The sequence below is a fragment of the Drosophila miranda genome, chromosome XR (assembly GCF_003369915.1).
Source record: "Drosophila miranda strain MSH22 chromosome XR, D.miranda_PacBio2.1, whole genome shotgun sequence".
Classification (NCBI taxonomy): Eukaryota; Metazoa; Arthropoda; class Insecta; order Diptera; family Drosophilidae; genus Drosophila; species Drosophila miranda.
Window position 1 is genome coordinate 31,750,732 of NC_046674.1, and position 14,759 is coordinate 31,765,490.

General features: G+C 44.4%; 3 protein-coding genes across 3 annotated transcripts; 2 read left to right on the forward strand and 1 right to left on the reverse strand.

The window, feature by feature from the left end:
• Positions 1-138: 138 nt before the first annotated feature.
• On the forward strand, positions 139-6,807 carry LOC108151991 (transmembrane protein 68). Its single transcript, XM_017280957.2, has 4 exons — positions 139-848; positions 950-1,088; positions 4,991-5,657; positions 5,729-6,807. The coding sequence occupies exons 1-4, from the start codon at positions 803-805 to the stop codon at positions 5,855-5,857; spliced, it is 981 nt and encodes a 326-aa protein (XP_017136446.1). The 5' UTR covers positions 139-802; the 3' UTR covers positions 5,858-6,807.
• Positions 6,808-8,912: 2,105 nt separating this feature from the next.
• Positions 8,913-11,963, reverse strand: LOC108152970 (mannosyl-oligosaccharide glucosidase). The gene is made up of 2 exons (XM_017282693.2): positions 10,188-11,963; positions 8,913-10,117 (listed from the first exon to the last, which is right to left on the reverse strand). The coding sequence occupies exons 1-2, from the start codon at positions 11,833-11,835 to the stop codon at positions 9,234-9,236; spliced, it is 2,532 nt and encodes an 843-aa protein (XP_017138182.1). The 5' UTR covers positions 11,836-11,963; the 3' UTR covers positions 8,913-9,233.
• A 1,756-nt stretch (positions 11,964-13,719) lies between these two features.
• Positions 13,720-14,738, forward strand: LOC108152522 (INO80 complex subunit C). The gene is made up of 3 exons (XM_017281923.2): positions 13,720-13,818; positions 14,143-14,282; positions 14,357-14,738. Exons 1-3 carry the CDS (start codon positions 13,799-13,801, stop codon positions 14,551-14,553), a joined length of 357 nt encoding a protein of 118 aa, XP_017137412.2. The 5' UTR covers positions 13,720-13,798; the 3' UTR covers positions 14,554-14,738.
• The last annotated feature ends 21 nt before the right edge of the window (positions 14,739-14,759 follow it).

Genomic DNA, 14,759 nt, shown 5'->3' on the forward strand with positions numbered 1-14,759 from the left:
TAGTGTAACACCATTTCTTCACCACTCACAGCTGATTCAGATTATCCAAGATAATTCATTGTTTCACAATATTTATCGATAGATAGATCGTGTAAACTTCCATCGCAAAGCTAAAAAGCTGGCAGCGCTGACAGCTGCAGAACAGCTGGGCAACGTTGCCAGGTTCCAGGGATGAATGCAAAGCAAAAAACAAAATGAGAGAACAACAATATATAAAGCACAACGCTACTTAGTAGTAATAACTGAAACACACAACGGCGACTACTTCAACACAATGTGGCTGGCCGCGAACGACATATGTTGTCATTAAACTGAGGCGGAAACGGTAATGATTACGTTTGGCTAACTCCGTTAGCAGCAAAAAAACGAAACCTAGCAATTTCGAGTCGAGTGCATAAAATGTACATAAAGCGGCTCAAATGTTAATGCAAATGAGAGTGGGCCGCCAAATGGGAATCCATCCAGCAACAAACCACCGAAATAACCGTCAAGCAGAAACCGAAGAGGGGACAACGAAACGAGAATTTTGATTCAGATTTAAATGAGCAGAAATCAAAAACAGAACTCGAGGAGCGCAAAAGAGAAAGAAAGTAAAGCTTCAAGTGAAAATTAGGCCAAAACTTTATTCGAATACATATATGTATTTTGCTTTCCAACCTGCCAATCGGCCATTGGCCATTCCCGATAATAACAAATGAAACCTCGCCAGAAGAGGCCATCCCATCTACTATAACACTCACCGTACATAGGAACTTCGTTTAATTTAATCAGAGTCAAGAAGAGTACTAAACAAAAAGCAAAGATGGAAGTTCTGGAGAATATAGTCAAGAGTCTTCAAAGTCTGTTGTGTGAGTACAAGCCAGTTATCTATTATCTACCGCCCGGCCGAGTTGCTACCGATCCCAGAGCCCACATCTAATCAAAGCTTCTCTTCCGATGTACCGTTTAGCATCCTACATCGACCTGGATTACTCGATGTGGCTGTATCGCTTCCTGACGCCGCTGATAGTCACATTCCTGCTGCCCCTGGTCTTTGTGGCCCTTATATACATATCATTCTTGGTGCTCTTCATCTACAAGCTGCACAGGTACGCAACTCTTACACCGCTCAGCGCTTAAAATAATACATTAAAAGAACAACAGGTACACCAACAACAACAGCAACTATTGCACTCGCCGCCACTCTTGTCCAGGTGTAAATGAACTCTCATGCTGACCGCGCACTTTTCGGCAGCCATTTGCCCATCTTCCATTCCGTCCGTCCGGTTGGCGGTTGGTTGGTCACTCTGGCCTGGCCCTGTGCATAATGCGTCTTGTCTCTTTTTTCCAATGTAATTAAAACGGCACAACTAGCGTGTGAGAGAGAGGCAGCAGAGCACATATGTATGTACATACATATGTACAACACACATGAGCCGAGCGTAAGCTCTCTTGGATTCAATTCACCCATAATTAACATACCGTTTGCCCTTTGGGTTTACAAGTCCGCTCCTGCTCATAGAGACGTCGACGTCGACATCGTCAGCGACAGCAATAGCGACTGTTTATCAAGTGATCAACGTCGGCTTCAGCGACTTTTACTTGTTGTGTGTGTGGGTGTGTGTGTGTGTGCGACTACGTATGTATGTATTTTCTGGCGTGCTTTTATTTATTTTCAAACTCTCTAATGTCTTCTATTCACTGCAGAACCAGTTCTGTTCTTTATGCTAATTACCTAAAAAGCTCTCTATACCCTGCACTAGACTAATATGTAGCTTCACCCTTGTCTGCATATACACGTATGTATGTATGTATGTATTAGTGTTTGACATTATCGAACGACTCCCATTGATAGATCTAATCCACTGGATTCCCCGCCAGATAATGGCACAAAAATACAAACACATGCACAAGCAAGTACGGTTATGGCCTTGTCATAGCCCGATACTGGAACAGTTCGATAAGCACTCCTTAAATAAAAAACACGCAAGAAAAAAAAACTAGGAAGCAAGCTCGAATCTTGTGATGCCCTGCAATTCGCTCGTGATATGGTCATCTGATTTTGATACGATTTCCTTATATACGAAAAAATACAACTTATTTTCGCACTAGCCTTCCTATGCTACTATCACCATGCATAAAATCCCATCCGATCGTGGAATGCAAAACAATTGTTCTAGCAATGAATGGTTTTTCTTTTCGCGGAAAAAATATGGTAATTAATTATTATTACCCTCTGTAAAGGTTATTTATGCTAGAACTATATAAAAAATAAACATAAATACTAACCGACCGATCGTTCCTATGACCAAATTTTTGTGAGTTTAAGCACATATATATGTATGCATATAAATCTATATAATGGGGTGAAGAGGCTTTTATGCGCGTAACAAACATTGGATCAATTCCATAATACCCTCGCCCTCTTCAAGGGTATAGAAAAACACTAAACCAAAACATGCCATCAAACAAAACTAAAGCATATTCTCCTGTAGTCGACTCGACGATGCTGTTGCTTCATTTCTGCTGCTTCTTTTTTGGCTGTTGTGTTCCGATAACAGCCTGCACCGAGGCACCGAGGCACCGAAGCGGTGTCGCAGCGCCATACGCATCACTAATGACTATCAGTTCATGGTTATTGGCGACGACGCCATTGCTTGCCCCGCACGATCACCAGTACTCGTATTGGTCATGAAGCGCAGCGCGACCGTAATCACAGGAATTAAATATCCATAAAAGTCGTGGGGGAAGACGAGGAGGCCGACGCACTGAGCAAAAATTTTGCTACAACTCGTAGGAGAGTAAAAAGACAATTTATAATGGGCCGAAGAAAAGATATACATACATACATATATTCTTGATCAGCTGCTTTTTACCAGATCCCATATCGCTCCCATAGTTATCTACACAAATAAGTACGCACAGGCATGTGTACTTTTGTTCGGTGGTATTGTTCGATATAACAGGCATGGACCCAGTTTGTAGGGCCTACCTCCACTAGAGATACATATCATATGTAGGGAATAAGTACATACATATGTCCCATGTCTACTCGTAAAAACTAAAATGATAACTAGCATTGTACTCTGTAAAACTTAATATTGAATTCCGTTTTGGTAACGATGGAGAGTGACGATCAAGAACTATTCGTTGGGTGTAGTCCTGGTATCCTTGCCCTTCCGGTTAAGTTCTTATGCGACGATTACGTTAGCATGATTTATCCCTATTATATAACAAATTGTTCTTTTAGTGGCTGCTGTTTAAATCAGGCCAGATGTACCGATGAAGATCAGTAGTAGTAAGGAAGCTTTCGTTCGGTGAAGTTACGTCAGGGATGATACCAAACTCGAGATCTAGGCGGCCACTTTTCCCTTGAGATCTGCCCTAAAGTCGCTGATCAAATTGTTATACCCGATACTCAAAATGAGTATTGGGGTATATTAGATTTGTGGTAAAAGTGTATGTGTGTAACGTCCAGAAGGAATCGTTTCCGACCCCATAAAGTATATATATTCTTGATCAGCATCAATAGCCGAGTCGATTGAGCCCTGTCTCTCTGTCCGTCCGTCCGTCTGTCCGTCCCCTTCAGCGCCTAGTGCTCAAAGACTATAAGAGCTAGAGCAACGTTGCTTTGGATCCAGACTTCTGTGATATGTCACTGCTACAAAAATATTTCAAAACTTCGCCCCGCCCACTTCCGCCCCCACAAAGGACGAAAATCTGTGGCATCCACATTTTTAAAGATACGATAAAACCAAAAACGCAGAATCGTAGAGGATGACTATATCTTCTAGAGTGCAAAATCTGAACCAGATCGAATAATGATTATAGCCAGAATCAAGAAAACAATTTCATTCTTTCTCGCTCTGTCTCTCTCTAACACACAGGTTTCATGGTCGGTTTTGTCAATTGCAAAATATGAGTTCAAGGATCTCAGAACCTATAAGAGCCAGAGCAACCAAATTTGGTATCCACACTCCTGTGATATCGGACCTTGACCGTTTCGTGTCCAAATTTCGCCACACCCCCTTTCGCCCCCGCAAAGGACGAAAATCTGGGGCATCCACAAATCTCAGAGACTATTAAGGCTAGAGTAACCAAATTTGGTATCCGCACTTCTGTTAGGTCTCACTATAAAACGTTTATCTCAGAATTTCGCCCCACCCCCTTCCGCCCCCACAAAGGACGAAAATCTGTTGCGTCCACAATATTGCAGATTCGAGAAAACTAAAAACGCAGAATCATAGATAATGACCATATCTAATAGACTGCTGAATCTGGATCAGATCGGATCATTTTTATACCCAAAAGGAACAAATCAATTTGCACTGGCTACGCAGCGCCCGACGTCACGCTCAGACTGATTTTCTGTCTCTCTCGCACGCACTCTTTGTCGTGTCGTTTAATATTAGCTGCGTCTGCCGGAGGAGAGCCATACTGACTTAGTATCGGGTATAAATGTAGAGTTGCGGTGTCCGCAGCAACTCACAACGTTCCCCCTCGTTTTCATTCGAATTGGGCAAAAAAATTGTTTTTGCTTCTGTCGGTAGTTGTTTTGGTCCCCAAGCTGTTGGCCACAAGATTCTTTTTGAGAACATTCTTATCAGCGGCCGAGCGATGTCCCTGCTCCCTGCTCCCTGCTCCCTGCTGTCCCCCACAAAACGCAGTTCTGCATTCCTATAAACGGCGCCCCCCTACATACATACATACATATGTACATACAGACATACATGTATATATAAATTTATGTCTGTATGAAAATTGATTTATAAGTTCCTGAGGACAGGTCTGTCTGTTTTATGCTGATAACACCTGGTGACAGCGAAAGAAGAAATTAAATTTAAATATAATTATCAGTTTTTGGCAATTTATTTGGGATCGGAGCAAACCGCCGACCCGACCCACCTCACCCCTAGTGGAGTCACCTACTGAACCACCTAGTCCTCTAATCCTCTACACAATGACAACTTCAACTTACAACTCCCGTCTTCCCTTGTATCTCGCCCTTTAGGCAGGTGATCATGCGAGCTGTGCAGACCGATCGCAACTTCTGGCGCGTGGGCCGCAAGATAGTGGCCGCCATATGGGATGCCCATGCGAGAATCTACCACGGGTACGAGGTGATCGGTCTGGAGAACGTACCCCAGGAGGGTCCGGCGCTGATTGTCTATTACCATGGAGCGATACCCATCGACATGTACTACCTGAACTCGCGGATGCTTCTGCAGCGAGAGCGCCTGATCTACACGATCGGGGATAGGTTCCTGTTCAAGCTTCCCGGATGGGGCACCATATCGGAGGCCTTCCACATCAGTCCCGGCACCGTCCAATCCTGTGTGAGCATTCTGCGGGATGGCAATCTGCTGGCCATCTCGCCGGGCGGCGTCTACGAGGCCCAGTTCGGAGACCATTACTACGAGCTGCTGTGGCGCAATCGTGTGGGCTTCGCAAAGGTTGCCCTGGAGGCCAAGGCCCCCATAATACCCTGCTTCACGCAAAATCTACGCGAGGGCTTCCGCCAGGTAGGCATCTTTCGGAACTTCTTTATGCGGCTGTACAACAAGGTTCGCATTCCGGTCTATCCCATCTACGGCGGCTTTCCGGTGAAGTTTCGCACGTATTTGGGCAAACCGATAGAGTACGATGAGACCCTCACTCCGCAGGACCTACAAAACAAGGTGAGTGGACTTCGCTAGACTTTTGCTTGACACTCCATTTTTCCATTTCCACTGATTATTTCATCTGGCAGGTTGCCACAGCCATTGAGGATTTGATCAATCAACATCAGCGATTGCCGGGCAGCATTCTGCTGGCACTTTTGGACCGGCTGCCGGCCTTCAGACGGGCATCTTCAGGCATCAAAAAGAAGGTGGAGTAGGCGGAAATCAGAGAGATTGACTGGCTCCGAGAGCTGCTTCTTCTGCTGCCCCACATCTTTGCCGGCAACGATGATAACTTTTGAAGAGAGATTAACAGAGATTGACTTTGGTTCTGGCCATAAAAGACTTTCTTCCATGTACTTCATGATCATAGTACTAGCATATGTATAAATAGTTTATACACTTACGCTGCGCAGATGGAGTACTTTGGATACTGCTTGGTCCCCCCGTTGCATTATGATGCAATGCCTTTTGTTTTCTCTTCGCGGTTTCTGTTAGACATGTAAATAGGTTCCTACGTTCAGGGCAATCCCCAATAGGAGCCGTCAAAACTCAATCACGTTAACGTTCACTTAAGTGCAAACACGTAGATCCAATCTCGCGAGCAGAAATGTTCTTAAGTCAATGTTCAACTAGAGTCCAATTCTGAACAAAGAAGAATTATTCGAATTATTTTTTGTTGCTCTTTTTTATACACACCAAAAGACAACAAAAGCAACAAAAAAACCTTAAACATTTTGATATACTTTTTTTTCCTAATATAATTCAGGCTGCATTAAACAATTATCTAATTAGTCTTGTGTTAAGTGTGTATTTCTAATGGCTGCGTGTACATACGTGTATGTCATACGAGTACGTACATACATATGTATATTTTTGCAACCTTATTTTGTTGGCTCAGCCGAGGAGGAGTAGCGGGCGCAGCAGTCGAGTTGCTGTCGAGTGAATGAATTGAATCTGTGTATGCGTCTGTGTAATATATGTATGTGTAGTTAAGAAGAAGATTGTACGATAATCATAGTAGTAGTAGTAAATAGTATGCATAAGTATATTAATGTGACATGTTGCCTTGATCCCTCTCCTCTCCCCACAGACGAAAAAAGCTAATACCGATTTCCAACTGGCAAAAATAATCACATGTGGCAATAAAATGTGGAGAAATTATGAATCGAAGCATTTTAATGGGACGTGGTCCGTGGTTAATCTACATGCTTTAAACTAAAAGCCAAAGGCAAACGCTTACTTTTTAAAACTCAAGAGGAGAACACAGGAGCTTTTTTGTAAGTGTCGAAGTTATTCTGACCACCGATTTGTATCATACTCCGTAAAACATACATATGTACATATACATATGTACAAAAATATGTACATAAATGCATAAGTATATGGGCCCGATAATAAAACGAACGAATGCGAACGTTGCAAATTTATATATGTGTATGTATTTTTGAGCTTTTTATACCCGATACTCAAAATGAGTATTGGGGTATATTAGATTTGTGGTAAAAGTGGATGTGTGTAACGTCCAGAAGGAATCGTTTCCGACCCCATAAAGTATATATATTCTTGATCAGCATCAATAGCCGAGTCGATTGAGCCCTGTCTGTCTGTCCGTCTGTCCGTCCGTCCGTCCGTCCGTCCGTCCGTCCGTCTGTCCGTCCGTCCGTCCGTCCGTCCCCTTCAGCGCCTAGTGCTCGAAGACTATAAGAGCTAGAGCAACGATGTTTTGGATCCAGATTTCTGTGATATGTCACTGCTACAAAAATATTTCAAAACTTCGCCCCGCCCACTTCCGCCCCCAGAAAGGACGAAAATCTGTGGCATCCACATTTTTAAAGATACGATAAAACCAAAAAGGCAGAATCGTAGAGGATGACTATATGTTCTAGAATGTAAGATCTCAACCAGATCGTATAATTATTATAGCTAGAATCAATAAAACAATTTTATTCTTTCTCGCTCTGTCTCTCTCTAACACACAGGTTTCATGGTCGGTTTTGTCAATTGCAAAATATGAGTTCAAGGATCTCAGAACCTATAAGAGCCAGAGCAACCAAATTTGGTATCCACACTCCTGTGATATCGGACCTTGACCTTTTCGTGTCCAAATTTTGCCACACCCCCTTTCGCCCCCGCAAAGGACGAAAATCTGGGGCATCCACAAATCTCAGAGACTATTAAGGCTAGAGTTACCAAATTTGGTATCCGCACTTCTGTTAGGTCTCACTATAAAACGTTTATCTCAGAATTTCGCCCCACCCCCTTCCGCCCCCACAAAGGACGAAAATCTGTTGCATCCACAATATTGCACATTCGAGAAAACTAAAAATGCAGAATCATAGATAACGACCATATCTATCAGATTGCTGAATCTGGATCAGATCAGATAATTTTTATAGCCAAAAGCAAGAAATCAATTTGCAGTGGCTACGCAGCGCCCGACGTCACGCTCAGACTGATTTTCTGTCTCTCTCGCACGCACTCTTTGTCGTGTCGTTTAATATTAGCGGCGTCTGCCGGAGGAGAGCCATACTGACTAAGTATCGGGTATAAATGTAAAGTTGCGGTCTCCGCAGCAACTTACAACGTTCCCCCTCGTTTTCCTCTGTCTTTTGTTCTCTGTTATCACAACATCGGCCGATTTATCTCGCTCCTCTTCGTGAATGGCGCACACTGCACGATGAAGACTGTGTGAGAGAGAGAGAGAGAGGGAATGAGTAAGCGCGTGGAGGGCGTAGCGAGGCCACTGCACTTTCATTTGTTGCTTCTGGCTATATTAATGATTCGACCCGAACCAGATTCGACAATCTGCTAGATATGGTCATTCTCTGGGATTCTGCATTTTCTTGTATCTTCAATGTTGTGGATGCCACAGTTTTTGGTTCCTTGTGGGTCAGAAGGGGGCGTCGCAAAATTTGGAAACAAACTCCATTCAGTGCGATATCACAGGAGCCTGCACACAACATTTGGTTGCTCTAGCAATCGAATCTGCTATTGATGCTGATCAAGTATGTACTTTTTGAGGTCGGTAACGCTTACTTCTGAATCCATTTCCCCCAGCGTTAATCAGACGCTTGTTATGACACGTCCCTTAATCATGTCGCTCAGAATACCCACAAATAGAAGGGGCTCGTAAAAGTAAAAGTTAATTTATATGGGCATATGTAAATCGCCATCCGATGGAAGCCTCTTATGGTTATGGATTGGACACAAGCGTTATTTCTCAATTGCTGATTATAAACAGCAACAGCAAAATCAAAACATCCAAAGGAATCTTTTATAATAGTTTTTAATTTTAAAATTCATCTATTTAACGCTAAAAATTTCCCCTTTTTCTCTTCTTTGTCCCATCCTTTCTTTGTCCGAATTTCTTACGCACATTCTCCAGCACGTGGACATTTCCTCAATAGGGGGAAACGTTTTGTACAGCAACCAGGACTGACGGACAGGAAGACACACTAAAGATTACACACTCTATGTTACTACATAAAAACATATACTATATGTAGATCATTGGGGACTCCCATTGTAGGACTCCATTGGTTGAGGAACTCACAGCAGATAGAGGAAAACGATAAAGAAAGTAGAACCAAGCTAGAACTGCTCGGCCATGAGGAGGACCACGGTAGCCGTCCAGCCGGTGAACGGATTGCAGCCCTTTCCCTCGCCAGTGGAGTCATCGTACTGTTCCCAAAGGTAGCCGCTCTTCTGGTATTGCCTGAATATATTTCGTACTAGATTCTCGCGCAGTTCCGTGTAAATCTCACGGGCCAGGGCGGCATTGGGGCCCTCTATCTTGCCATAATGCTGCAGGGCCCTCACAGCCAGAAAGTTAATGTTGATCCAGATGGGGCCACGCCAGTACGGCGGATCGTGCTCAGTGTTCCGCTTCATATACAGCGGGGAGCGCTTCGATAGCGACCGAAGGCCAAACTTTGTCCAAAGCTGCTGTGGATCCCTCAGGTCCTGCAGCATTTTGGTCAGATACGGCGAGTCGTGATTAAGCTGCTCGAGCAGGAGCGGGAATAGATTTACATAGCCAAATGTGGTGTCCACAAACTGGTAGGTTGGCTGTTCCATCGACACGCGCACCATCTCTGGCTGTTGCGACGGGTGGCTGCCCCGCTGCGGCGCCATCGCTGGTGGACGCTTCAGCATGACCTGGTCGGTGTGGAGGCCCCAGTCGGCGTACTGTTCACTGTAGGGGGCTAGGTGCAGACGGTTCAGCTGCTCGTTGTCCGTCAAATAGGAGGCCGTCTCATAGTACTTGACGTCGTCCTTGCCAAGCAGCGTCGACAGCTCGGCCATCACGCTGGCGGCCAGCGCCACCCAGCAGCGCAGATCCAAGTGCCGCTCCCGGTCGGTGGGATGCGAGGCGCGTGGATAATCGTCCAGGCCGGAGGATAGGCTCTTAGGATTGAGCTCTCGCTGGGTGGTAGTATTTCGACCACGCCACAGATATGATCCCATTAAGTCGCCTGCGAAAATGAAGTGCAGAGCACGAATTAGAAAAGGAAAGAGATAGAAAGATGCAGAAGAAAACCGAACCTTTTTGTGTGGTGTTGTACCAGTTGAACCACGCCTGGATACGGGGATACAGCCGCTCGAGGGTGGCCAGGCGACCCTCTTGAGAGAGCTCTTTCCTGTGGCTGGTGAGCAGCTTCCGTAGCGTCAGAAAGAACGTTGGCGGATTGGCATTGCTGTTCCTTTGTGTGACAAACTCTTCGGGGACCTTGGACATGGCCTCAGCTCCGAGGATTTGCTCACGTGGAATCCAGCCCTCGACATTGAGTAGATCAAACCAATGACAGATGATGTCCAGCTCTATATCGATGTCCCATGAACTTATCAGCAGCCCGTGGAAGCCCTCGTCCCATAGGAAGCCACGGGGAAAAAAGCTGCGAGAAGGCACGGCCGTGTATAGGGGAGCCTTCCAATAGGGCACTGGGTTCTTGGTGTGGACCGACTGCACACGACTAGAGCCGTAGAAGTAGCCGATGCCACCTAGCATATTGCTCAGGGCGTTGCGTGCGAAGCGCACCTCTTCGAGCGAGTAGCCGCGGCTCTTCAGCTGAAACTTCTCTTCGAATCGCTGGTCGAACTCGCTGATCTTTGCCTGCAGCGACTCTGTGTACGCCCGGCCCGTGGGCGGCTTTGGTATGGACTCGCTCAGAGTAAATCCCGATGTGGACTGATAGGTAATGTCGAGGGTGAAGTCTACCTCGGCCGTGATCTGTATGGCTATGAAGTTTGGCTCCGGATTGGACGAAGGCAGACCGTTCTGGAAGACAATCTCGCCGGGCAGGCCAATGAAGCGGTTGCCGCGCTTGTCCGCGAATGCTCGGAAATGCGAAAAGAGCGTGTCTTTCAGCTTACTCAGCGACGGCGCCACCGTGCTGAGGTAGGACTTGTGCAGAATTTTTCCCTTCATTGCATGGAAGCGGACCTGGAACTCGCCCAGTCCCTGCGTCTCGCCATAGACACCTGGCTCGGGGCTCTTCTCGTCCGACACGTACTTGATATGGCCATTGGTGCGCTCATCCAACGCCACGTACCAAATGAGCGAGATGCTCTTGTCCCATGCCCGAGTTGTGTTCCTCACCGAGATACGAGCGGTCCAGTCGCCGCCATATTGCTTCCCAGCCGGATACTTGACAAAGGAGGTCTTCAGCTCGTAGGGTAGGTCCTGGATCTCCTGCACGCCGAAGCTGCGGCCGTCGTGATGCGTCCACCCGTAGCCGTCGAGATTGTCGCCCTGCTCACACCAGTGCCGAATTCCCTGGCCACCATGGCCCAGACTACTGGGCGTGTACCACATCAATCCCATTACCAGGGAGTGCGGATCTCGTGTTTTCATACCGAAGTAGGTGAGCGGCCGGTACGATCCCCAGTATAGATCTGGATTGTCCAGCCCCGTGTTAACAACCATTTTCTGGTTATCGAACGGAGTGTTCACCCTCGTCTCCAAGTAGCCCACGTAGCCAAAGAACGAAGCGATTCCCAGGGAAATGCAACCGATTAACGTCTTCCATTTGTCCATCATCACCTTCGAGGACAAATTGAACCTGGTGCTACGCTTCTGTTTGGAGTTGGCGGCTGCGGCAGCTGCTGCTACTGCTGCCGCTGCCGCTGCTGCAGATGCCGGTTGGCCCGAGTTGCCTGAACTGGACCTGGCAGCGCCAGTATTCCGGGCCATTTTATTTGTTGGTTTCGATCGTAATTGGGAGTTACGAAATTCTACTTAGTTTCTGCACAGTTAAAATTATTTAGACAGCGCATTGTATTTTTGCGTTGTGCGCAGGGTTGCCAATTACAAGAAAACATAACAGCAACGATGGATGACAGGTAAATCTTTAAGATTTATCGATAGATGGACTAAGGTGCTGATCACGAATTATTATTCGACACAGAGCACATCTTCGGGTAACGTTGGAAGTTTTTGACGGAATTGCAAAACTATTCGAATTGGTCAGGACTATATGTATAGTTTTTTTTTTTGATAATCAGGTAGGTTCCGGTTTTCACTTATTTTTGCGTTTTCAGCCAAAAAGTTTCGTTGTCACAAATTTTTGTCATCGATATTTTTTATTTTTCCTTCGATTCTGGCACATTAAAAAAATTGACTTGGTTGCTTCGTAAATATAGAGCGCGATAAAAATGCCTTTACTTGTTTTCAAGCAACAACCGACGATGTAAGAAGATCAAGACATCTTAGATGAAACAGCTGTGTATTTAAAATGGCTGACGAACTGTGAGTAACAGTTTTTACCAAGATGTTCTTTTAGGCGCACAGTTTAATATATTTACGAGCCTAATCTGATCTGTTAAGCGCGCACTTATGCTGTTATGCGCAAGCATGTAATTCTTGCCAACGTTTCGATAACCCAATCGAGCTGCGTCAGCTTGCAGCACGAAAACAAAAAGTGTTGTTGCCATTAGACAAGCTAAATTTCCCTATTAATGGTGTACAATTGATCTTAATGCATCTAAAAGTCATCTATTTTTTTCCTTTTGAAATTAAAATTCGTTTTTTGGATCAATAGCTGTTTAATTTTCATTTCGGCGAGGAAAATGTTTCCGATGTGAAAACGGAGAAATATTGCGTTTTGTGAAAACGGGTGCTCTAAATTATATGTTTTCAAAAGTAAATCAGAAAATTGTCTTGAAAGTGAAATACCTGCCTGAGTATATGAAGGTTTCATGTTGTTAAATGTTAAAGCCTTTCCTGGTTTTTTTTATTAAAATCGCGGAGGCATCTGGTACGTTACTGGCGTTACGTTACCAAATTCCGGGGTAATAAAAGCTAAAAAATATACCGTTAGACGTGATTGTCCAAATTTCAAGGATTTTGTTAGATAATCTAATATGTTTTGAGGAAAATGTTTTAGCAAAAATCTTAATGTACATCATATGTACATATGTACTGTATAACGATACTCTCTGGACTCCCTTAATAATTGCAGTAGATCTGTCCATAAGTTGGTTTGGCCTTTGCTGCTCGCAATTTATTTTAGTATCTCTCGCATTATTTCCTGGTGCTCCTCCTGTAATATCTGCTGGTCCTTCCGGCAGTCCTTTCCAGCATTTCGCCATCAATCTTCAGAAGGCTGTCCAGTTTTGGTGGAGCGCGTTGGCCGCAGAAAGAATGCTGGGGCTTCAGTTAGATCTGTCGTGATCGACCTCAAAAGAATTCTTTCGGGCACCCCGCAAATCGTCAATATTATCATACCACATTTTTCTTACGCGATTTTCCAGCACTACCCTTCAACCTAGGTGTATTTTTTTAATGGCTGTAAAATACTAATATGATAAACAAAAAAATACATACATATAATTATTAAACTTACCACCACTAGTTTCTGGTTTTTATTTTGTATATATTTTTTTTATGGTTTTTTGGACTTCTACGATTTGAAATTTGGAAAAAGATTTCAAGTATTTATTTTTATTGCTTTTTAGGGTTTCACTTGTAAACTATCGGCAAAGTATCGCATAAAAAAGTGCGGACTAGGAACATCCCAGATGGATAGTGGAATAACTGAAAAATTTTCGCAGATGCAAAACCTTAGGGACAATCCCAGAAATGGATTGTGGATGGTCACCCCTGGAAATAGGTTATCAGGTTATCAGAGCCATTTGGCTCTAAGTGGCATTTCTACATGAATGGATTAACAACTAGGTGAGTTCACTATCTTCACGTTATCGATACAAAAGGCCAAGAAGTGGCAAGATGTATGACCTAAAGAGGAGAAAAAATCGAACAAACTAAAAGAACGACTTAGTTCACTGAATAAAAGTCAGGAAACGAACTTCTTTAGTAAATTGAACAATTTTTACCCCAAAATTAATGGTTAATTTCATTATACATTTGAGCAGTAAAAACATCGATGACTCCCATGGAGTCTTCTGAATTGCCAAAACATCGATGTAATGATAGTGCCATCGTTTGTTTTCCCAGCTCTAATGCATACACCAACCATTAAAATCTTATCCATCTCTCAAGCATGGACGCGAAATCAAGTCAGAAGAACAGACGCTCATTTAAAAAGCCCTTTATCTTCGCAAAGAACTGTGTCTACCGCCCAATGCGCCAGATAAGCAATATGGAACGAAACCAGAAGCTACCTGTTGACAGGCCAACGTGTAAGTAGCAAGAACACCATGCATTTCTTTTGACGCTCAATTCGCCTTGTCTGTTTGTTTGTGTCAATATCCAGACTTCACGCTTAATGCACCACCCTCTCTGGTACCGGCAAAGAAGTACTCAGACATTAGTGGCTTGCCCGCCCCCTATATGGATCCGCACACAAAGCTTCGTTTTGTCAATGCCGAAGAGTACGCCTCCATGCAGCACATGCCATCGGACATCATCAACCGGTACCTATCGGTACGCGGCTACACAAGTGCCGTGTAATGGTGGACGAATGACTGCTGAATGAGCTCTCGAAGGTCCGGTCTGCAGTTATTTCTGACCTTACTTTTAGTTAGAATGTAAGGTTTATTTTTAAGTATAGATTGTAAAGAGTTGTCAAACTGTAAGGCAGTGAAAATAACCCCAAGAACTTTTAATAATAAAACAGTGAAAGTAAGCTGAAATTATTCGATACCTTTTCTATTGTT

Coding starts and splice junctions, on each gene's coding strand:
- LOC108151991 (XM_017280957.2), top strand. CDS start 803: ATGGAAGTTCTGGAGAATATAGTCAAGAGTCTTCAAAGTCTGTTGT. Junction 1,089..4,990: donor TTCATCTACAAGCTGCACAG/GTACGCAACTCT, acceptor CTCGCCCTTTAG/GCAGGTGATCATGCGAGCTG. Junction 5,658..5,728: donor CGCAGGACCTACAAAACAAG/GTGAGTGGACTT, acceptor TTCATCTGGCAG/GTTGCCACAGCCATTGAGGA.
- LOC108152970 (XM_017282693.2), bottom strand. CDS start 11,835: ATGGCCCGGAATACTGGCGCTGCCAGGTCCAGTTCAGGCAACTCGGGC. Junction 10,118..10,187: donor GTACAACACCACACAAAAAG/GTTCGGTTTTCT, acceptor TCATTTTCGCAG/GCGACTTAATGGGATCATAT.
- LOC108152522 (XM_017281923.2), top strand. CDS start 13,799: ATGAATGGATTAACAACTAG. Junction 13,819..14,142: donor ATGAATGGATTAACAACTAG/GTGAGTTCACTA, acceptor CCATCTCTCAAG/CATGGACGCGAAATCAAGTC. Junction 14,283..14,356: donor ACCTGTTGACAGGCCAACGT/GTAAGTAGCAAG, acceptor GTCAATATCCAG/ACTTCACGCTTAATGCACCA.